The following is a 19,278-nucleotide window of genomic DNA, read 5'->3' on the forward strand; positions in this document are numbered from 1 at the left end:
ATTTATTGAATAAAATGAATAAATCCAACATATTTGCCAGCGGCTTGTTGCTCTTTACATTGTTAGTTAATTTCCTAACCTGGCCTGGGACACACGTTCATGTGGTTTGATAAAGTAACATTACTTATGAAACTTATCATTGCACTTACAATAACAAGCATAGCTGGTCATCCTGTATGTCTCATCTCCGGTTTTTCCTGCATCCACTGTGTTTGTTTGTATGTGTGTGTGTGCATCAGTCGCGGCGGCATTGGCCCACAGCCCCGACTGGTGCATAGAGCCGACAGGATTGATACAGCATCCAATCTCAGCGACTTTACAGTGAAATATGTTACAGCTTACAATGATGATAAAATGTACACAGGTTGGCAAGACGGGCCGATATGTTGTGCACGGTCTTTCGCTGTACTTTTTGTCAATGCGCCACTTGTTCAAAAAGTACCTTCTCTTTTTCTTTACTTCGCCCTCAACAGTTTGTGCATCGTAGCTACTGCTGACTCAGCAGCAGCCCTCTTAACACCAGGGATGTGTTGCCACATTTCTTTATCCGATAATGTTCCTTTTGTCTGTACCTCAGCTAAGCAATATGTGTCATGGACTTGCGCTGGAAACCAATAAAATGAGTTACTCTGTTGCATGAATTGGCTGGTCCTTGATCTTTATCATTAAGCCATGCATGCCGCATGTTCAGTATGTGTATAAATCAAGTGTGCTACAGCAGCATGTGTCATGCGCATATACATGTTAGTGTTTGTGTGGGTTGAGTGGTGTCCTTATTAGCAACTGGAAGCCCTTGTTGTGAAACTATGGTAGTGACCTCTGATGATGACATCTGTGTTGTTAGAAGCTACACATCTGTCAAACAGATCCTTAGTATGTACAGCATACGGTACATGTGTAAAGACACACTTCTGCTTTTAACCTTAAATCATCCTGATGGCAGCACGCAGCCCAGATGAAATAAAACTACGACATCTAATCTGGGGGTAATGTGAGACAGGCTTTCATATGTCGTGCATCTGGTTTACTGTTCACCCATGGACATTCAGGAGGGACCTACTGCAAACTCCTTAGGTGTGTGTCCTTGTATTGAGATTTTAAAGCCGCCCTGTCATAAGCATGATGGATGGAGGGCTGGAGAGTAAAAAGGAAGTGGAACTCTATGTTCGATTTTTACGAGTTGAATGAAAGGATACAGGGTTGTTCAGCCTGTCGAAGCGGCCTTGGGTCACACGATAAACACGTTGCCTTGGCATCAGTGATCAGGAACACTAGGTTGGTGTTTGGCAGCTTCTCTGCACGATACAGCCTAGAAAGCACACATGGACATAGGAACAAACTGGTATGCAGTGTATATATTACTCATACACTAATATACCTGTGGTGCAAAGATATCATGCATCTCCAATTCACATGCACTTTCAAATTATGAACAATATATTACATTGGCATAGTATACAGTATATACTGCATAAACACAAGTATATGTGCAGTTGTGCACATATATACACATTCATACCTCTTCTATCCTCTTGGGATTGGCTTTTTATGGTGGTCATGAAAGTTTCTGTGTCTACAGTTGTTAACATTGGAGGGTAAAGCACCAGACACGTGGGACTTGTAACATCCACTAATTACAGCCATATTTAACCCCCACTGACAAAAACGCAGGTTAAAGCAAAGTGGATATGCAGTGGTCTGTGGATGTGTGTAATAGTGAGTTTGAAGTATAGCCAGAAAGCAAAGGAAAAAAAATTGATAAAAGAGCTTTTGTGCTTCCCCCTGCAATTCTGGTCACTGACAGATCAAGGTAATCTGCGTCTAATCAGAACTCATAAGAAAACAGCTGCCTGAAACCAGACTGAAAAACAGAAAGAAGCCAGGAAACAAATCTATTCTGGAAACATCCCTGCAGACCATTAAACAGAAGGATGTCCAGGAAGAGAGTAAGAGATGGAAAATCCTAAATAAAGCAAACCTTTTGCAGTGTGAGCGGACAGAGCAATGGAAATGGAAGTGCATGCAGATTTGTACACATTTAAAGAAACCCCCATACCCATACCTGGAACAGTTTCCACAGTCCAGGACACCTGAGTAGGATCTTTCATCATTGTCAAAGAAGTACTGAGTCTGCTCTGTGATGCAGCTTTCCTTAAACATGGCATCTGGTATGTCATCATCTGCTGACTCCGCTGGAAAAAAGAGACAGGTTTAATAAAAAAAACACACTGGGAAGGATTAGTGAGAAAGCAGTGGAATTAATATCGTTACTAGGAATGGGTTGCCCAATACTGTTTTCTCATCTAAATAAGACTGATGGTTACAATGAATGAATGAACGAATGAATGAATGAATGAATTGTTTATTTCCGTGGCTAGCTGCTTACTGGCCCATCCATTATAGGATTACTGAGACATGTTTTAAAGAAACACTTTCCTAGTGCTAAGACTAACAAAATATATACATAAAGGTTACAAGTATAAAAAAACAACAACATATAAATAAAGGATAAATACAGATAGGGTACTAACATACAGTCAACATGAAACACATTCAGACCAAAATAAATTATAGCAGAATTTAGGGCTGCACAATATATCATGTTATTTTTGTGTTTGTTTATTCTATTTTTTTTTTTTATCGTCGTCGAAATATTATCTGGCACTGCGACACACTGTAACTTAATTATTATTTGTATGGACATTTTTAGCCTTTATTTTTGACAGGACAGCTGAAGACATGAAAGGGGAGAGAGGGGGGGGGGGGGACGACATGCAGCAAAGGGCTACAGGTCGGAGTTGAACCTAGGCCCGCTGCGTCGAGGAGTAAACCTCTATACATGGGCACCCCCTCTACAAACTGAGCTATCTGGGCGCCCACACCGCAACATTTTTACACAATCACATTTTACACAATCACAGCTTTTGTTGCTCACCTGCCTCTAGAAGGTTGGGGAACATGAGACCAAAGAAGAGCTGCTGGAGTATTGACCTAGACACAGAGAATGGGAAACAAAACAAAAATCATTCACAGGAATGAGTCAATAGGCCATCTTTAAAAACAATGTTTAATAACAGCCACACATCTGTTCAAGGCTAGTCACTGGTGATGAGAATTTCAAGGAAAGTATTAGTCATTCTACTTTAAAAAGCTGGTTGTATTGCAGTTGGACAGTCATACAGATATTGATGCAGTATAATGTTGTGTAACTGCCCTTGTCCTACACTGACCCAGCCAGCTGAATCCCCCAACAACACGCAAGCCCACTCCCATACAGACTTCTACCCTAAAGTAAAAATGTACTCCCACTCTAATACGCACATGCAAACAAACACAAAAAGTGCAAGACACACAATACAAACACACAACCTATACACTCACCAGGCAGCACTGGAAGCCCACCAGCCAATACTGAGAAGGTCTGCAATGGTAGGCTAGAGAAAGACAGGTTAACAATTCATGAAGAGTAAATAGTGATTTATAGCAATCATAAAATTTGAAACTCAAGTCAACAGTTTTGTCCTCCCCAGCTTGTAGAATAAAGACAAAGTTACTGTAACTGCCTAAAGATGTATATGATAGTTATATCAAAGAGAGTGACTGCTGTCTGGCAGCTTGTGTAAGTGAGTATCTAACCACATAGACGGAGCGGGGTCCTGCTGCTGCCTTGCTGTCTTTCTCTGGGTCGCAGACAGACTGGTAGTCATAGGTCTTGTTGAAGGCGTACAGGTAAGTGTTGACCAGGCTGATCATCAGCACAGGGTCCACCTCGCCAAAGAACTGACCTATCTAGATGAGTTTACACACACACACACACACACACACACACACACACACACACCACATTAAACAAAAGGTGTGTAAGACTGCTTGGACAAAAAATACAGCAGTGTACTATGTCCTCTGAAGGGGATTTGTAGTCTTAGCCATTCACCGCTTTGCATCAGTGCACTGCAATTTGAAAACAGACAACAGTCAACCTGTCAATCTTCCACTTTGCTTCTACAGTACTGCCATACTCTTTCAACCTCTGATAAAGCTGTCTGCATAGGTGGTGAGTGTCAGTGTGCTCCAGTATCACTGTCACACTTTGTGTTAATGTTATGTTGCTGTCAGTGACACGGCAGGTTTTGAGCAACACTGTTTAGACTTCGCTCACTGAACCAAAAGACCAGTTTAAAGGTGTTTAATGAACACCTGCTGGATGACCAATCAGGTGATTGGTCTTTTGGTCTTTTTTATAGTAGCATACTTCACTGGGATGAACAAGCATGGTATATCCTTGATAAAAGGGCTCCAGAACTATGGTAAGTCCATGTAACTGTTATTCTACAACAGCACAAAGACTCCTTCAAAAAAGTCAGCATGATCCCAATGGACACCAAATGTAACACAAGATGTGAAAAAGGGATAGGAGGGTGCTTATCCTGATGCTGAAGACCATGATCTGTATGCCAGATGGTTGTGATGGTCGAATGGATCAAAGACAGCAGATGTCCTGTCTTCACTGACATGTAATGTTTCCAAAACCACTGCATGTCCTACTACTAACACAAAGGGAGCTATAGCAACCTGAAAGGAGTGGAGTTGACACAGCGGAGCTGACTTCTGGCATCCGCAGGGGACTCACTTAACTCTAGCTTCCATGATTTACTAAAACCCATCGGAACTTCCATTCGATCCTTCTCCAGTGGCTAGTGCTTTACTTTTGTGGAAACATGGATGTACCACTGTCCTACAGAAGCATTCCAACAGCTCACAGTAGTTGTCAACCAATTTATCAGCCGGTCATTATATTGGGCAGATATTCGCGTTTCTAAGTGTAATCGGTTGATTCACATAACGTACCGGCCGATGCCGATACACACAGAAACGTTGATGCAGTTTAGAATTTGTTGCTACTCTTTTTTTCTTGTTTTACCTCACCTGTTTTAACTATTTGTTAAATATAGTTTTTTTTAAGTTCAATAAATGTTCCTTGTTTAAATTGAGACTTTTAACATTTGTTATCACCATCGTGTCATTTTTATGATGTAAATTGAGGCAGCAAAAGCAGTATTGGCTCCAAATATCGGCTCGAGAAAATCGGCAGCCCATATCGGTCATTGGCTAAGGCTGATGAAAAAAATTCACCTGGGAGATATACTCATCCTGGTTGGACATGAGAAGAAATCCCCCATCATCCAGGATCACACAGTCTACATGCTGTAGGGCAAAAAGATAAACCGTTTAAAACCTTAGGGCGTAGTTTCTGTCTCTCACCTGAGGACTTCTAAGTAATGACAACAAAACTTGTTGCCGCATCCACATGATACAAGTCTTCTGTGATGATGCAGTTGCTAGGAGAACAAGGAGGATTAAAAACATGATGGACTCTTCAGAAGAGGTAATTATCTTTACTTGAGCTTCTGCATGGGAAAGTTGCCAGACGCCACCACTTTCTAATCATAGCCATAGAAATACAGAAAGAGTTGTGTGGAGCTGAGAGGCTAATTTATCTTTGTATCAACTCATTTGGCAATGGCTTGAATGTAGCGGGTGTTTATTAATATAAAAGAAATTACACATTAAAGCTTTAAAAATGTAAAAAAAAGTGGCAAAGATTTTAGATATTGTTTTAGTATTTTTAATAGAGATACTATTCAAGCTTAAATATGTAAACATTTTGCAGGCAAATCCTAATGATGATGGTTGTATCCTGTAAGGTAACATCAGATGTCCAATCAAGGTCGTCAGCACAGTCATGGTAAGGGACAACATTTTAGAGAAGATTAGATAAACTGCATTGCCGTACCTTGTCATTCCTTAGACAGCCACAGATCTCATCCTTGCACTAGAAGGTAAAAAAAATGAGCCACACAAGAAATTAGTATTGTACACCAATAGATAGACGTGTCACAGATTGTCTATACATCACAATGAAACTTATTTGCATGACTTACATTCTGTTTCATTGTAGCATTAATGAAACTGTTCATCCAGAATGAGATATTCAGTTTTACTCCCACTACTACAGAACAAACCACAAAACAGGCAGATGTACAACTGTTGAGTGTTTTGATTTGTGTTGCATCGCAAGAAGCAATTTATCCTTGGATTAGCAAGACTGACCAGCTGGTTTGAGCGTGACTTCGTCAATCGTGATGTGCACTGCTTTGCTCACTAGAATACCTGAGTCCGAAACAGGCTCCCTGCTTTCTGCTGCAATTGAGAAGGGATAATCATAGAAAAGGGAGAAAAAAATGAATGATGACAGTTAAACTTAAATCATGTCCAAAAAATCTTGGCAGAGAACATTTCAGGATGGCAATCACAGTAAAGTGGAAATAATCGCTATCCATTGTGGGAAATTCCATACATTTTTAGCTGCTCATAATTTATGTGAGTGGAGTGGAGACTGTGAGGCCTGTACATGTGTTAATCCAGTCAAGTGTAGCTGAACGAGCAGCTACATTACACTGATGTTTGCCTGTCCTGATGTCTGTTAGAGAGATCAGTGGAGATAACAGGATATATACAGGGTGGGAGGGAGGGGATGAGTGCTGAAAGACACTGCGGGAAAAGGAGAAGGATAAAGAGAGTGATATCAGAGGCCTAAGAGTGTGATCTAAGACGATTGGGATGAAGGCGGAGAGCAGTATAGGCTCTGCGCCACACCACACTGAAGATTCTTAAACATACAAAAGTGCACACTCACACACATACATATTTGAGCCTTTCAGAAAGCTTACTGTGGAAAGACTGAGATGTGAAAATATATATTTCCTTCTCCTGCTCATACGTTGGGTTGGCCACTGGCAGCTCAATACTTGGCTGAATGTTATTGAATTCAGATATGCTTGCCCATATAACATCTGTTGCCCCCTGCTTTTCTTCTATCAAATATTGGACATCTTTCAATGTGCTTCATTATTACATGTGTTATGTAAAGGCAACCAGTAAATTAAATAAATTAAATGAATGCAGAGGAATAAACACTCAGGTGTTCAGTAATTTCTTATTTGAAATTATATATTTTTTCAGGTTTTTATTTCTAAAAGTGGTTATAGATGCAGTTCTTTTAGACTGAATTGTATTTATTGATTCATATTTGTATGAAAGTTAGTAGAGCAACTGAAGGAACAGAAAAACGGTTTACAATATTAGGTCATGCTTATAAGGGTTTCCAAATAATGTGGGTGGGGTTTGAGATATATACAGTTTATCTATCAACAACATATGTGTTCATGGATATGGACAGAAAATATTGTATTTATGTTTGTAAAATGTCATACAGTATTTATGTGCACAATCACACACATACATATTTGAACCTTTGAGAAAACTTACGGTTGAAAGATGGCGCTGTGAAAATATAAATTTCATTGTCCAGGGTCCTTTTGTAGAAGCTGGACTCATATGTCTCAGGATTCTCAGTCCACTCTTCCCCAGCACTGAAAACATTAATATAGTCACATAATAATATTAATGGACCATTATATTCATATAACACCAAATGTGTTTGATCTATCTAGACAATTTATATTTTAATCTATAGCCATTTAGTCATTAGAGAAAGAGTCCCAACCAATGCACTTGCTATATGTTAAGGCCATGATCCAGGAAAAGCAATACCTGATTGTATTTCATGTTTTATAAGCAGCAGGAATATGCATTCATCTTTAGTTGGAATATTATTTTCTGACCAAGTGGAGCCCCCAAATTGAGTTTATACAAAAGAAGCAGCAAGGAATTTGAGGAAAATGAGCCGTGTTTGGCTGCTAGATGTGTGGATTTGACCCATATCCTGTACTGGCTTGGCAAGCTCTGGGAGTTCAGCTGAAAGTGTTTAATTCCTCTGTGTTCTGGAAAATAACCCAGCGGCGCAGGTGAGTAAAGCAGCCAAAAACACTCAAACTGAGAGCATTACAGTCTCTCTCCATTTTCATCTCACACATTTACACCACCAGACATTTGATCAACGCTTGCGGTGCTGTTTTGCAATGCCAGCGCTGAAGCTAGAAGGGAAACTGAGTAGAGAGAAGGGAGAGAGTACCTTCTTGGATGGACTCTTGTGATTCCTCCATCTGTGGCTACAAACCTGGCCACTATCCCATCCCTGAGAACATGGAAAACAACAGCCATCAGAGCCAATCGCACTGACAAACATTAATATGTAGTATAGTATAGTGTAGTATAGTATTTGTGATCTGTGAGACCAAGCTGCAGACATGACACAAATTGTGTTATGCCCACATTAACTTGCCTCTATATGTCCTAATGTTAAACAGATACCCTGCAGTGTGTAAGTGTGTGTTCAGATTATTTCAGACAAGTGGGCATGCCATGAAAGAAAACACATTGATGTAATCATTTTATTTTCCGCCAAAAACAGCATGTCTTGGCAGAGCTTAGTAGGGTTGGGTGTGATATGCATTGGTTGCTTTGCTTTCATCATATTTCACTAGTGATCAAAGAGTAGAGTTGAGATAAATACAATTCTGGCTTGGTTAGTCTGTAAATTGTGCATGAAATAAGCATCATCTATGGCAGTACAGAGCAATAGTGTGCACATGAAACACAGGTTTCCATATAGGAAGAATAACTTATTTTTAACATGCACAGATAAATACTGCAGGGTAAAAAGAGCAACAAGTTTTGGTTCTCACACTGTCTGCTCATTCCAAAGTTTAACCAGTTCAGCTGTCAGACCTGCATCCAGGATTAGTCGATTCACCAGGGATACATTACCTGTGGATTAAAGACAAGATGCATTTTACATATTGCGGACACTACAAGACCATAGAACCAGTTGGCTTGCACAATAGTCACTACTGATCTGCCACTGAGCAATATTCTTAGCCTGCAACATGACATCATGACTTTGCGTAAACATACACGCCAACGTTCTTAAGCCAAGTGGATTGTTATCTGTATGCATTTTGAGCTATGCGAATTTATGTCTAAAGTGGACCTAAACATATACGCCACTTGGCGTGCTATCATGAGAAGAAAGCAACAGTTGAGTTTAGGAAATGTGACATGCGGGTTGGGTTTATGAAAAGAAGAAAGCGACGGTTGAGTTCAGGAAACTTGACAAGCGGTTTCGGTTTACAAAAAGAACGGGGCTGGCTTTAGAAAAAGAAAAAAAGTGACGATAGAGCAAACTTGATACAAAGGAAATGTGACACCTGGGACATGATCCCCAGACTCCTGGGTAAAAGACCTGTGTTTTGCCCATCCACCACCCAAACCAATCTCCCAACATGGATTTTTGCCCTTCATACTCTTTAGTACGGCGTGAATTTACACTAAATTCAAGGTAATATAAGTCAATGGATATGCTAAAAAGCAAGTATGTGTCTCGATAACATGCCAGTAATGGCGTACGAATTGGCGTGTCATAAATACACCATTTCATCAGGCCAGAATTTTTTTCAGAAGATCTGTTTCACTGTCTGGAAGTAACAATATTGAAGAGACAAGTGATGTAGTGTCTCAAGGCGAAAGTCTTGCTGAAAAATAGTGGGTGTGTTCAGCCAAAACCTCTCCCTGGATAAATGAGGGATACGATACATCATTGAATTTATGTCACTTGTTAGGAAATCATCAGGTAGACATGCTACGGCAGGTCTTCTAGACTCTGAGTGACTAATGGAGCTCAGCACAAATTCTTTCAGGAAGACTTCTAAATATCTTCAATCACCACTATCTCTTCCTAAAACTATTCCGCTGTTAAGAAGTGTTCTCTCTTTAATAAACCAACCAAAATTGGCCACGAAACTCATGATCCAATCACAGCACAACACACACACACACACACACACATATATATATATATATATACTATATATATAAATATAGATAGAAACAATTGAGTCTAATCGCCAAGCACTCTGTACAGTTCATATTATGCTTATGAACAATAAATCTTTGCATATCTGCAACAAAGTCTCTCCTGCTTGAATTAGACAGTCAGATGGCCGGAAGTATTTTGTAAAGGATTTGCTGTTGCAGCTTTAGTAGAGAGAGGATGCCATGGTAATAAGAACCCCATTGAAGAGAAAAATACTTTTGAAAGAATTGTTTCAACACAGCTTCCCTCGAGTGTTTTTTTTAAATCGTGTCAACAACTTTCTTTCTTCCATCTTTATATATAGACTTAAGGCTCAAGAACCTTGAACTTTGCTTAAAATGGATCAAGGATACCTAGATCTCTTAGCTGGATGATGGTGCTAAGCGAGGTAGATCTATTAAATGATGACAAATCAAACATCATGATTCACTGAGTGGCATGACAACATCAGGCTTCTAGGAAACTCAGTCGATTGAGCTGATGTCACTCTGCTTAGACCGCGCTTATCTAATGACCAAAGTAATGCTCTCACCATCGTGATATCAGAGTGGAAAATCTTACAGTGACTAACTGTAACACATACCATGCATGTGCAAATTCACATAAACGTCATCTCTCATTATTGAAAATGGCGATGCGACACACTGTATTTGGATTAAGGGGACATTGTGTGGGTCAATGGTATTACAATATAAACAGGGCAGCAGAATGACATCACAACTGGTGCAAATGTGTCAAGTGAAAAACACTGCATGACTCACATGCATCTGTAGTGTTCCTATCAATGTACTGGCTGAAGTCGAGGAGAAACTGGGTGTTGTTGAGTGACAACTTCAGCTCTTTGCAGTATGCCCTGAAGGAACAATATTGATCAGTTTCAATCTTAGCCATTTGTTTGTTCCTGTACAGTGAAAGCGGGTTGTACAACAAGAGTCGGGATTTCTCACCTTGGAGCGATGTAGGTGTAACCAAACTCATCAAAACTCTCCTGCTGTATGGTTTCCATGGCTTTAGAAAAAAAAAAAAAAACTTAGTTTAGGGTGATAAGATTGTGTATATCCCACACAACAGATTAGGTCATAAAAAAAGTGTGATCTCTAATAATAAAATGATTTAAAAGCACTGGTATTTGTGCTGTGAGATGAATCCCGGAACACTTGACACGTGGGTTTCACGTGTTAGGAAATGGACACAGTAATGAACACACTGTAGCTAAAAGACCCTCTACACATATGCTTACACACAAGCAAAGACATAACATATTGGGCAGATATGAGGTGATGGATTAAGGTAGAGAGGGTATTTGGAGGTGCAGTGGGGAGGCATGAGAGAATAACTGAGGGAAAAAGACTTGCCTTCCTGCCCTGTAGTGACCCCAGAGAGACAAAAATAAGAACATAAAGTAGGGAAGAAAAAAGAGTTATACAAACGCATTCATCGTCTGACATCATACCTTGGAAAATATGCTGAAAATTGTAAACATTCCCCACAGTAGTAATAAAACAATATGCTAAAGTAAAAGAATAGTAGGAATAATAGACAAACTTCACATAGATTAAGTGCACTTTCTAGAAATGTAGAGCAGGAAATGATTGAATGTGGGACTGCATCATGGATATTCTAAGGGTACAACATGTAAATTTGCAATATGTTACAGAAATATCCTTTCACTCCTCTGGATTTAATTTAAAATAGTGTCTGGTAATTCTTATCTCATAAATGACATGACAAGCATGGACGGCCATCATTCACTAGTCTATTAAAATATAGACATTTTGGACATTGCTTTTAAAATATATGAAGTCGTGTGGTGCAGTCTGCGAAAAAAATTACTGAGCGCTGGGTTTCCTTGGGGTCATGGAAATCTGGTGCAAGATGAAACAATGTCCTTCACATAAAACATAACAGGCAGATTCATTGTCCCTCTGTCTCTATAGACTGGGCAGGGTGTCTCTATGTCCAATTGCTTTCCACACCATACATTCTTTCTCTTCTTTCTTGCTTTTTACTTCTCTGTCAGCATCTCTTCAATCTTAGTATTATTTCATGTATTCATTGCATGCAGCATTTCTGCTATATGGATGAAAAAGAAATGTATCCATCACACCCTTGACTATTGACTCTCCATTATGTATTAAGATGACAAGTGGCTGCAGGAGCACCTACTGCTGGGACGTGGTATCACGGATTGAGGTATTGGTGGTCTGGCTCCAGTGTGAAACTCTATATGACTGTACCGAGAACTTTAGAGTCCCAAACTCCCTATCGGAGTAGTCTGTGGCAGCAAGGCATGGTGTGTTACGTTCTTTAACAGGCCTGTTAAAGTTCTGTCTTTATGGCATAGTGACAGACTTGTTATGGCAGAGAGGGAGTGATACAGAGGCCGATACACTCAGTCAAAATCTCATCTGTTGGAAAATAATTGCACCATTAGCCGTTTATGCTTTGTGGTGTCACATCAAAGTTATGAAAATTCCACTGAAGCCAGAAGTTTATGTGCTGATTCCGTTGTTTTTTTCTTAATACTATATCCCTTGATCAAAGCAACTATTCACCCATGCATCTAAAAAAATCAGGTTTAAGCATTTATACTTCAGAGTCCATTCATCCATCTATTCAGACATCCATATGGAATCATGCATATGTAGAAGACAAATATGATTATTCAGTTCAAGCGCATCACACGGCAAGAGGAAGACACACAGAATAAGGAGTACTTGCCCCAAGAAGATGCTGTGTAATTCCAGTGTGAAAGCAGGACAGGGCAGAATAACTTGGATCAGAATCAAAATTCAAGAACTGTACAGAGAGTGACTGTCGCACAGTATGTGAGTATATGAAAGAGTTTTGTCCTTGTGATTATTAGCTAAGTTCTGAGCTGTTCGGAGAAGCGGCCAGAGTGTATCATACAGCAATTCAGCCTTGAGAACTGAAACAGCAAGAAAATAAAAAATAAGCCAGAGAAAAATAAAAAATAAGCCAGAGAAAAATAAAAATGGGGGAGAGGAGAGGGATAGTAGGGGGAATAAAGAGAACGAGGTGAGGACAGGTTTACAGTTAAAGAGAGAGACAGGAAGACGATCCAGAGTAAAATCTGACTTATTTGTGTAGTCTGTTACCCCATAAAACATATAGGAAAGAAAAGACAGTTTTAATGAGAGGGAGATAAAGCGATATAATTGGCCACTGAAACATTGTGTAAAGGGTGGAGTGCAAAAGAAGGGAAAACAAGTTTGGTAGGAGACGCGATAATGAGCAGGGAGAGGAGGTGAGGGAGGTTTTGTCTTCTCTTAAGCCAGAGCGAGGGCCAGAAGAGGGGAAATGAAGAAGAGAAGAGCAAAATGCAGACAAGATCAAAAGAGTTAGTTCTTGAGCAGGGTGTGGGAGAAAAAAAATCATGTGGATAAGTGTGTGTGGGAGTGTGGGGCGACTGACCAGTGGGTTACACTACAAAAGAAATGCACCGTGGGGATCCGCTGATCTGAGCACCAAATACAAAGGAGTGGTTGTGGTTCCAGCTAGGAGCGAGTAATACAAAGCTAGAGGAGATACTCAAGAGTACAACCCAAAGAAAGTATGCATGGGAGTCGGTTGTGAGGCACCAGCTAAATTGATTTGTTATTATGAGGGTGTGTACTATACTTACACATAGCTTTTTTCATGTTGTCCCCCAGTTTAGCTTGAATGAAGTGTTCACTGTATGGAGGCAGAGCAAGAGCCAGGCTGCAGAAAAGACAATCACAGTCACATCGATGATGACATTTTGTGGTTGGAGGTCATTTGATTGAGTCATTTGTTTTAGGAAGCTAAAACTAAAAGGTAATGCAAGGCATGCAATGTTTTTCTAATTTTTCTTTGAAGTGCTTTTACACACTTATTATTATTATCAAAACAATCTCCTAAATGTACTTCCTATTAACCAAGCAGAGCATACTGTTAGAAACAAGACAGTGACCCCTGTTGGCTTATGTAGCGTCCTCCATCAGCTGTAGTGCTCGTAATAGTTAGTGGCAGGGAATTGTCTTACATAGAGACAGCTTAGTAAAGTGAACCATAAAGAAGTAGTACAAAAATGCTGAGATGGCTCACCTGTAATCTGTTCCATTGACCGGGGCAAATGTGTAGGTCCTGACTCCTCTATCGATGTACCTCTGCCAAAGATGATATGCACAGGAACTGGCACTCAGAATTGCTTTGTAATGTCTATGTTTGAAGTAGTGCCCATTTTGGTAATGATTATTTTTCAAAAAACATATCAAGACCATTTTTTATTTAAAAAAATACAAATATGTGAAAATATTTGTATAACATCCAGGTAAAAATGGCTTTGTAAAAAGACAATTTTCAACTCAACTATGAATACGTGTGGGCATAAAATGCCAGTGTGAAGTATAAGCTTTGCCTTTTTTTTTTAAATGTTCTGTTAAAGTCTGAGAAAACAAATCTGATAATAAACTGTACCGATAATAAATATTCAAACTAACTGCTGCTTCACTATGTTAATGAAGTAGCAGAATTACTTATAGTGCTGACAACACTTTGATTATATTTCTGTGACAGATCTTTGTCCCGGTTTGTTGATTTTACTATGTGTGAGACCATCTTTGTTGCATTACTACAGAATATGAAGCTTCAGAGCATAGCATGATGAATAACCTATAAAAAAGCATCCAAACAAGTTCAATGTTCCCCAACATACTCCTATGTAACATGTTACTTCCCGGTATTTGCTCTTACCTCATCCTGGGTTTTCACCAGAGTGTTAATGGTGTGTTCGCCTGTCTCCCCATCGATCATCATTCTTCTGATCTATAGGGAGAGATGAAGCAACAGACAGTACACATGTAGTTCAAGCCTGACTGGACCTGATTCACTGAGTATTAGTTGATTTGAAAATATTCTGTCTCAAAACCTCATTATAACAAGTTAGGGACACTTAATAAATCACTTGCAGGGACAGGTCATGAAAGCTTTATGAGGAGGAACCTGAATACTGCCTGGATGTGCACCTCTGTACCTTTGAGTGTGTGTGTGTGTGTGTGTGTGTGTGTGTGTGTGTGGCAGGAAGATTTCTATGTATCTGCACACTCTACCTCCACTTTGACGTCATTCTCCAGCTCAGCATCCAAGAAGTCTAGGGTAACAGGTTCCTGAAATTTAGGATTCTGTGGGAGGATGATATTTTACGTGTAACAATTTAAGAATCTTACACACAAACAAACGTAATGACAGACTTACAGTATTGATGTAAATAACCAAAAATAACCCTTTACTTTAGGCTTATTTAAAGACAGCTGAGTTGGTAGAGTATAATTTTATAAAATGAAGTGGACCATTTTACAATTGTTATTCGGAGATTGGTTCTTACTATGGCAAGCAGCTATAGAGAAGAAAACATTGCTGCATCTCACTACTGGCACCAAATGGAATTATATATATATAGTCAACTTTAATTATTTGAGCCACAATGTTCCTTTGTATTCAATTCCGGAGCAATGCCAATTATTTACCCAAACACATGAATCCAATCAAATCCATGGTATAAAATATAGAGGGTACCATGTGGCAGCATTTTGACAACATATCTGTGACACCCGACACAGCTGAATCAGATTTGATACAAAGTGACACTGGACCCTATTAATGTCCTCTCTTAAAAACCTTATACGTCTGAGTGGCTTTATGGTAGTATAAAATGGTAGCAGTAATCTAGTGCTTCTCTATAAAACAGCAGTACATGGAATCTGATCTCAGTCTGTCCTCCACAGCGTTTGTTCACTCCGTGACCCAAAATGTGGGGTGATGCGGTGAGAGCATATTAATGTTTTCTACATAGTTTCTTGGTTTTTCTTTTGACAGTAAGTCCACGAATCAACAAATAGGCATTTCAACTTTAAAGGAAGAAAGGGAATTTTAAATATACATTAAATGTAAAAATAAAAAGTGTGAAACAGTACATTAACAAGAAGAGCAAAAAAACTAAATACTCAATCAATTAAAAAGCAGGAGCTGGGTTCCTTACTTTTGATGGAATAGACAGTTAAATGAAATGAAGCAGCAGAGGAAGATGAAGCATCTCAACATGAAAATGAGAAAAGAAAGAATAAAAGATCAAGAGATACAACACTGGGTGTTGCTAAATGAAACATCAAAAATACACAAGAAAAAGAGGGGAGAATATTAAAAGAGAAAAATTGGAAACTGGATGGTATGAACAGCAAAGTGAGAAAGATCAAATGAGAAATACTGAGTAAGAAGAGAAGAGCATCACGATTAAAAAAAAAGAATGAGCGAGTGAGAGAATATTGAATGTCAGCAGGAGATTAGTTGAGGTGAAAACGCTACTGCAACTGGGGAGATTTGTGTAATGAACATAATATGTACACACATAATTAAATACATTAGGTGCTACTGATGAGAAAGAGAGAGAGACAAGAGACGCAATCTCCCATCTGGCTGATTGAATGAGACAGTGAGTGATTGACAGGCAGCCCTCTCAGCCTTACACACACACACACACACACACACACACACACACACACACACACAGAAGTTTAGACACACAGCAAAAAGGGTTGAGGTGAAAAATAACAATGCTACGAAGGCAACAGGACAAGATCTTGGTATCTGGTTTCCATTTGTAGTGTGAGTAGTATTGACCAGGCTTTGGTTGCATATAGGTAAACAGTCCTTGTGAATGCAGATATCTTTTTATGGAGATTAGTCACCCCTTAACTCCAGCTTTATTCTCGTGTCTCAAGTTCCTAATCAGACGTGGCCTACGGAGGAGGAAGTCTGGGCCCGGATACCCGCCAATTACACCAGATCCCCCAAAAATATTGGCCCCGGACGGTAAATCATCATCAGAGAGATGTGTTCTGAGATTGCATTAATAGTGATATTGTCTACAAATCATGATCTCAATACAATCTGGTGTCAACCCTGTCCTCTTTCAACTAGTGATAAGAAGACAGATTCCTTTACATAAACCAGTTTGTCCACTGGCAAACAGCCTCGCTTCTCAGTTTGTGTTTGTATTCGTGAATGACTCGTTCATTCCTGCTTGAGAATTTGTTAATGCTGAATCATCCAATGTCCATTAAGAACGACTTTCCCTACCATTTAGGTATGAGCTATAGAGGTGACTATAGACTTACTTTCTCTCACACAAATGCATGTGCACAATTACAAAACATATTTACGTATTTGTAAAATGTTTCAATGACCGGAGCGATCATTATAAACCAAAGAAGAATGTACCACTACTTCAGTTTAGGGGAAATCCGACATAGGATTGTAGATCACATACTATATGACATAATATCTAGCAAAAAGTAAATATTGAAAAATGTATCTATGGGACTACAACACAGAACACTTTAAATCATTCTACAACTTCTTCTGCAATCTACACTACTTCTACTTTGTCTCACCTCGTGAAAAGTGACAGCATACTTATTATTTAGCCTGAGCTTCCTGTTACGAATTCTTTCCTAGGATGGTTATAAAAAAAACATACACAGTGATGCATTTTGGTGTATCAAAAATATCACTGTGGGGGTTTCAGTGTCTGTCAAAAAAACAAACAAACACACATTGTATCACTCCTCGGTGCAACTTAATAATTTTGAAAAGTTCTTCACAGACAAATGCACGCACACACTCATGCACGCACACGCACACACACATAGAGCTTTGACCAGCATTACGCGTTTCACTCTGGGAGAAACAGATTGTGAGGGGACTAAAAAGAAGAGAGAAGCCTCTGCCGTGAAAGAGGCAAAGCAGCGGTTGTGGGAGAAGTTTGGAGAAGATATGGAGCAGGACTTTCGGTCGGCACCAAGGTGCTTCTGGAAAATCGTTTTCCACCTCAGGAGGGGGAAGCGGGGAACCATCCAAGTTGTGTACAGTAAGGATGGGACGCTGTAGACCTCAACTGAGGAGGTACTAGGGCGGTGGAAGGAGCACTTTGAGGAACTCCTAAATCCAGCTGACACGTCCTCTGTTGTAGAGGCAGAGCTGGAGGATGATGGCAGTAAGACGGACTTGTTCCAGGGGAGGGAAGCCTATTCAGGTCCTTTGGTCGGTCAAGTCAGGCACCATAAAATGAATGTGGTACCTTTTAACGTTTGGGTAAAATTGCTGAATATTACCTTTATAGTACAACTTCCAGCCTTGGTGTAAACATACTTAAAAATGTTATAAAAACAAAAATGCTTAATAAATTTAATTGGATAAAAATAAGTTAGTATAGTAAAGGCCACACTACAAAAATATGTTACCCTTTTTATCTTACAAAACTTAATACAGTAAATAAGAAAATACAAACAGCAGTAGGATTATGAATTTCCATAGTGGAGCATATTAAATTATATTCTGGGTTGTACTACTTTCACTTTAAAAAACATTATCTCTGCTATGTGCTACACAGCCTCTCTTCATCCTTAATTCTTAACTTGTCATATATGCCAGTTTGCTGCCAAGTCTAGATATCTATTTTATCTCACATGGTAATAAGTGACCTTCTAGCCGACATCTGAGGACTGATAATGTGAATGCTCTTTATGAAGATTGATGAAGTGACGGCATGTGGTAAAGTTTGAAAAGAACCTGCACCATTTGCTAGCCTGCATATTATTCTCTCAGCTCAAGCATTTATTGTGTAATCATGTGGAATAGCCAGATATGGAATGTAAAGCTTCAAGACATGGACCTGCTGAGCCACATAAAGGGATTCATAGGGGCAGATGCCATACCTTTGGCTGGAGATTGGGGTGCAGCAGGACGTATCCATTGGGATCAATGGCAAAGTAGTACCCATTTGGACCAATCTGAAGTGAAACATGACAGAGTAGAGGGAAATTAAATATGTGAGTCCAGAAAACCCAAAGATGACTGTAGATATACTGTAAAGTGTAATGGAAAAACACCTGGTAATGGCTGTTTAAAAGTCTGTGAAAGAGGGGACTCAGTTGTCCCCAAAAACAGGAGTAAAAGATGCAACATAGGGGCTATAATTAACGACATAGACATTTTTTATTTGTGATGATATTATATAGAAGTTCGAAAAGAACACATCACTTTCACATTGCAACAGAGGGAAAATTCTCAAGAGTTTTGGTTTAATAAATGTATTTGTAGCATTCATGTGATTGCGTATGGGTGTTAAACTCACTGTGAAGCGTGGTGTGAGCTTCTTGATGTCATCCAGAGACACGTCTATTCCCATTACACCAAGAATCAACTGATTCTGGTGCTGAGAAAAAGTATGAGAGAAAGAAAAAAAATCAGGAAAACTGTATTCCTCCGGTCCTGCTACTGCTTTCTCCACTCATCATGTGTTGAAGCATTTATTTACTGCACCTCGCCATTCCTGTCATCTTTGGTCTTCGTTTTGTTGAAGACAGGTAGTGTCCCAGTGATGACCAGACCCAGTTGCTGAT

At 39.5% G+C, this 19,278-nt stretch overlaps 1 protein-coding gene across 10 annotated transcripts in view; it reads right to left on the reverse strand.

Annotated features, from left to right (window-relative positions):
• The window catches only part of LOC117948720 (voltage-dependent calcium channel subunit alpha-2/delta-1), a 60,448-nt gene that overhangs the window by 4,969 nt on the left and 36,201 nt on the right, over positions 1–19,278 (reverse strand). For 2 of the 10 annotated variants that reach the window (XM_034878494.1, XM_034878495.1), the window contains exons 16-39: positions 19,199–19,273; positions 19,011–19,091; positions 18,592–18,666; positions 17,269–17,328; positions 14,929–14,985; positions 14,573–14,644; positions 13,925–13,986; positions 13,482–13,558; positions 12,557–12,568; positions 11,191–11,199; positions 10,783–10,843; positions 10,597–10,688; positions 8,649–8,730; positions 8,036–8,098; positions 7,330–7,433; positions 6,112–6,201; positions 5,943–6,010; positions 5,795–5,833; positions 5,134–5,205; positions 3,637–3,789; positions 3,382–3,434; positions 2,936–2,991; positions 2,063–2,192; positions 1,197–1,309 (exon numbers count right to left, since the gene is read on the reverse strand). In XM_034878494.1, the coding sequence (XP_034734385.1) occupies positions 1,197–1,309; positions 2,063–2,192; positions 2,936–2,991; positions 3,382–3,434; positions 3,637–3,789; positions 5,134–5,205; positions 5,795–5,833; positions 5,943–6,010; positions 6,112–6,201; positions 7,330–7,433; positions 8,036–8,098; positions 8,649–8,730; positions 10,597–10,688; positions 10,783–10,843; positions 11,191–11,199; positions 12,557–12,568; positions 13,482–13,558; positions 13,925–13,986; positions 14,573–14,644; positions 14,929–14,985; positions 17,269–17,328; positions 18,592–18,666; positions 19,011–19,091; positions 19,199–19,273 (1,756 nt within the window). Of the gene's footprint in view, positions 1–1,196; positions 1,310–2,062; positions 2,193–2,935; positions 2,992–3,381; positions 3,435–3,636; positions 3,790–5,133; positions 5,206–5,794; positions 5,834–5,942; positions 6,011–6,111; positions 6,202–7,329; positions 7,434–8,035; positions 8,099–8,648; positions 8,731–10,596; positions 10,689–10,782; positions 10,844–11,190; positions 11,200–12,556; positions 12,569–13,481; positions 13,559–13,924; positions 13,987–14,572; positions 14,645–14,928; positions 15,001–17,268; positions 17,329–18,591; positions 18,667–19,010; positions 19,092–19,198; positions 19,274–19,278 lie in introns of all 10 variants that reach the window. The other 8 variants (XM_034878497.1, XM_034878498.1, XM_034878502.1 and 5 more) reach the window with 5 other exon arrangements.

The sequence above is a fragment of the Etheostoma cragini genome, chromosome 8, assembly GCF_013103735.1.
Source record: "Etheostoma cragini isolate CJK2018 chromosome 8, CSU_Ecrag_1.0, whole genome shotgun sequence".
Taxonomy (NCBI): Eukaryota; Metazoa; Chordata; class Actinopteri; order Perciformes; family Percidae; genus Etheostoma; species Etheostoma cragini.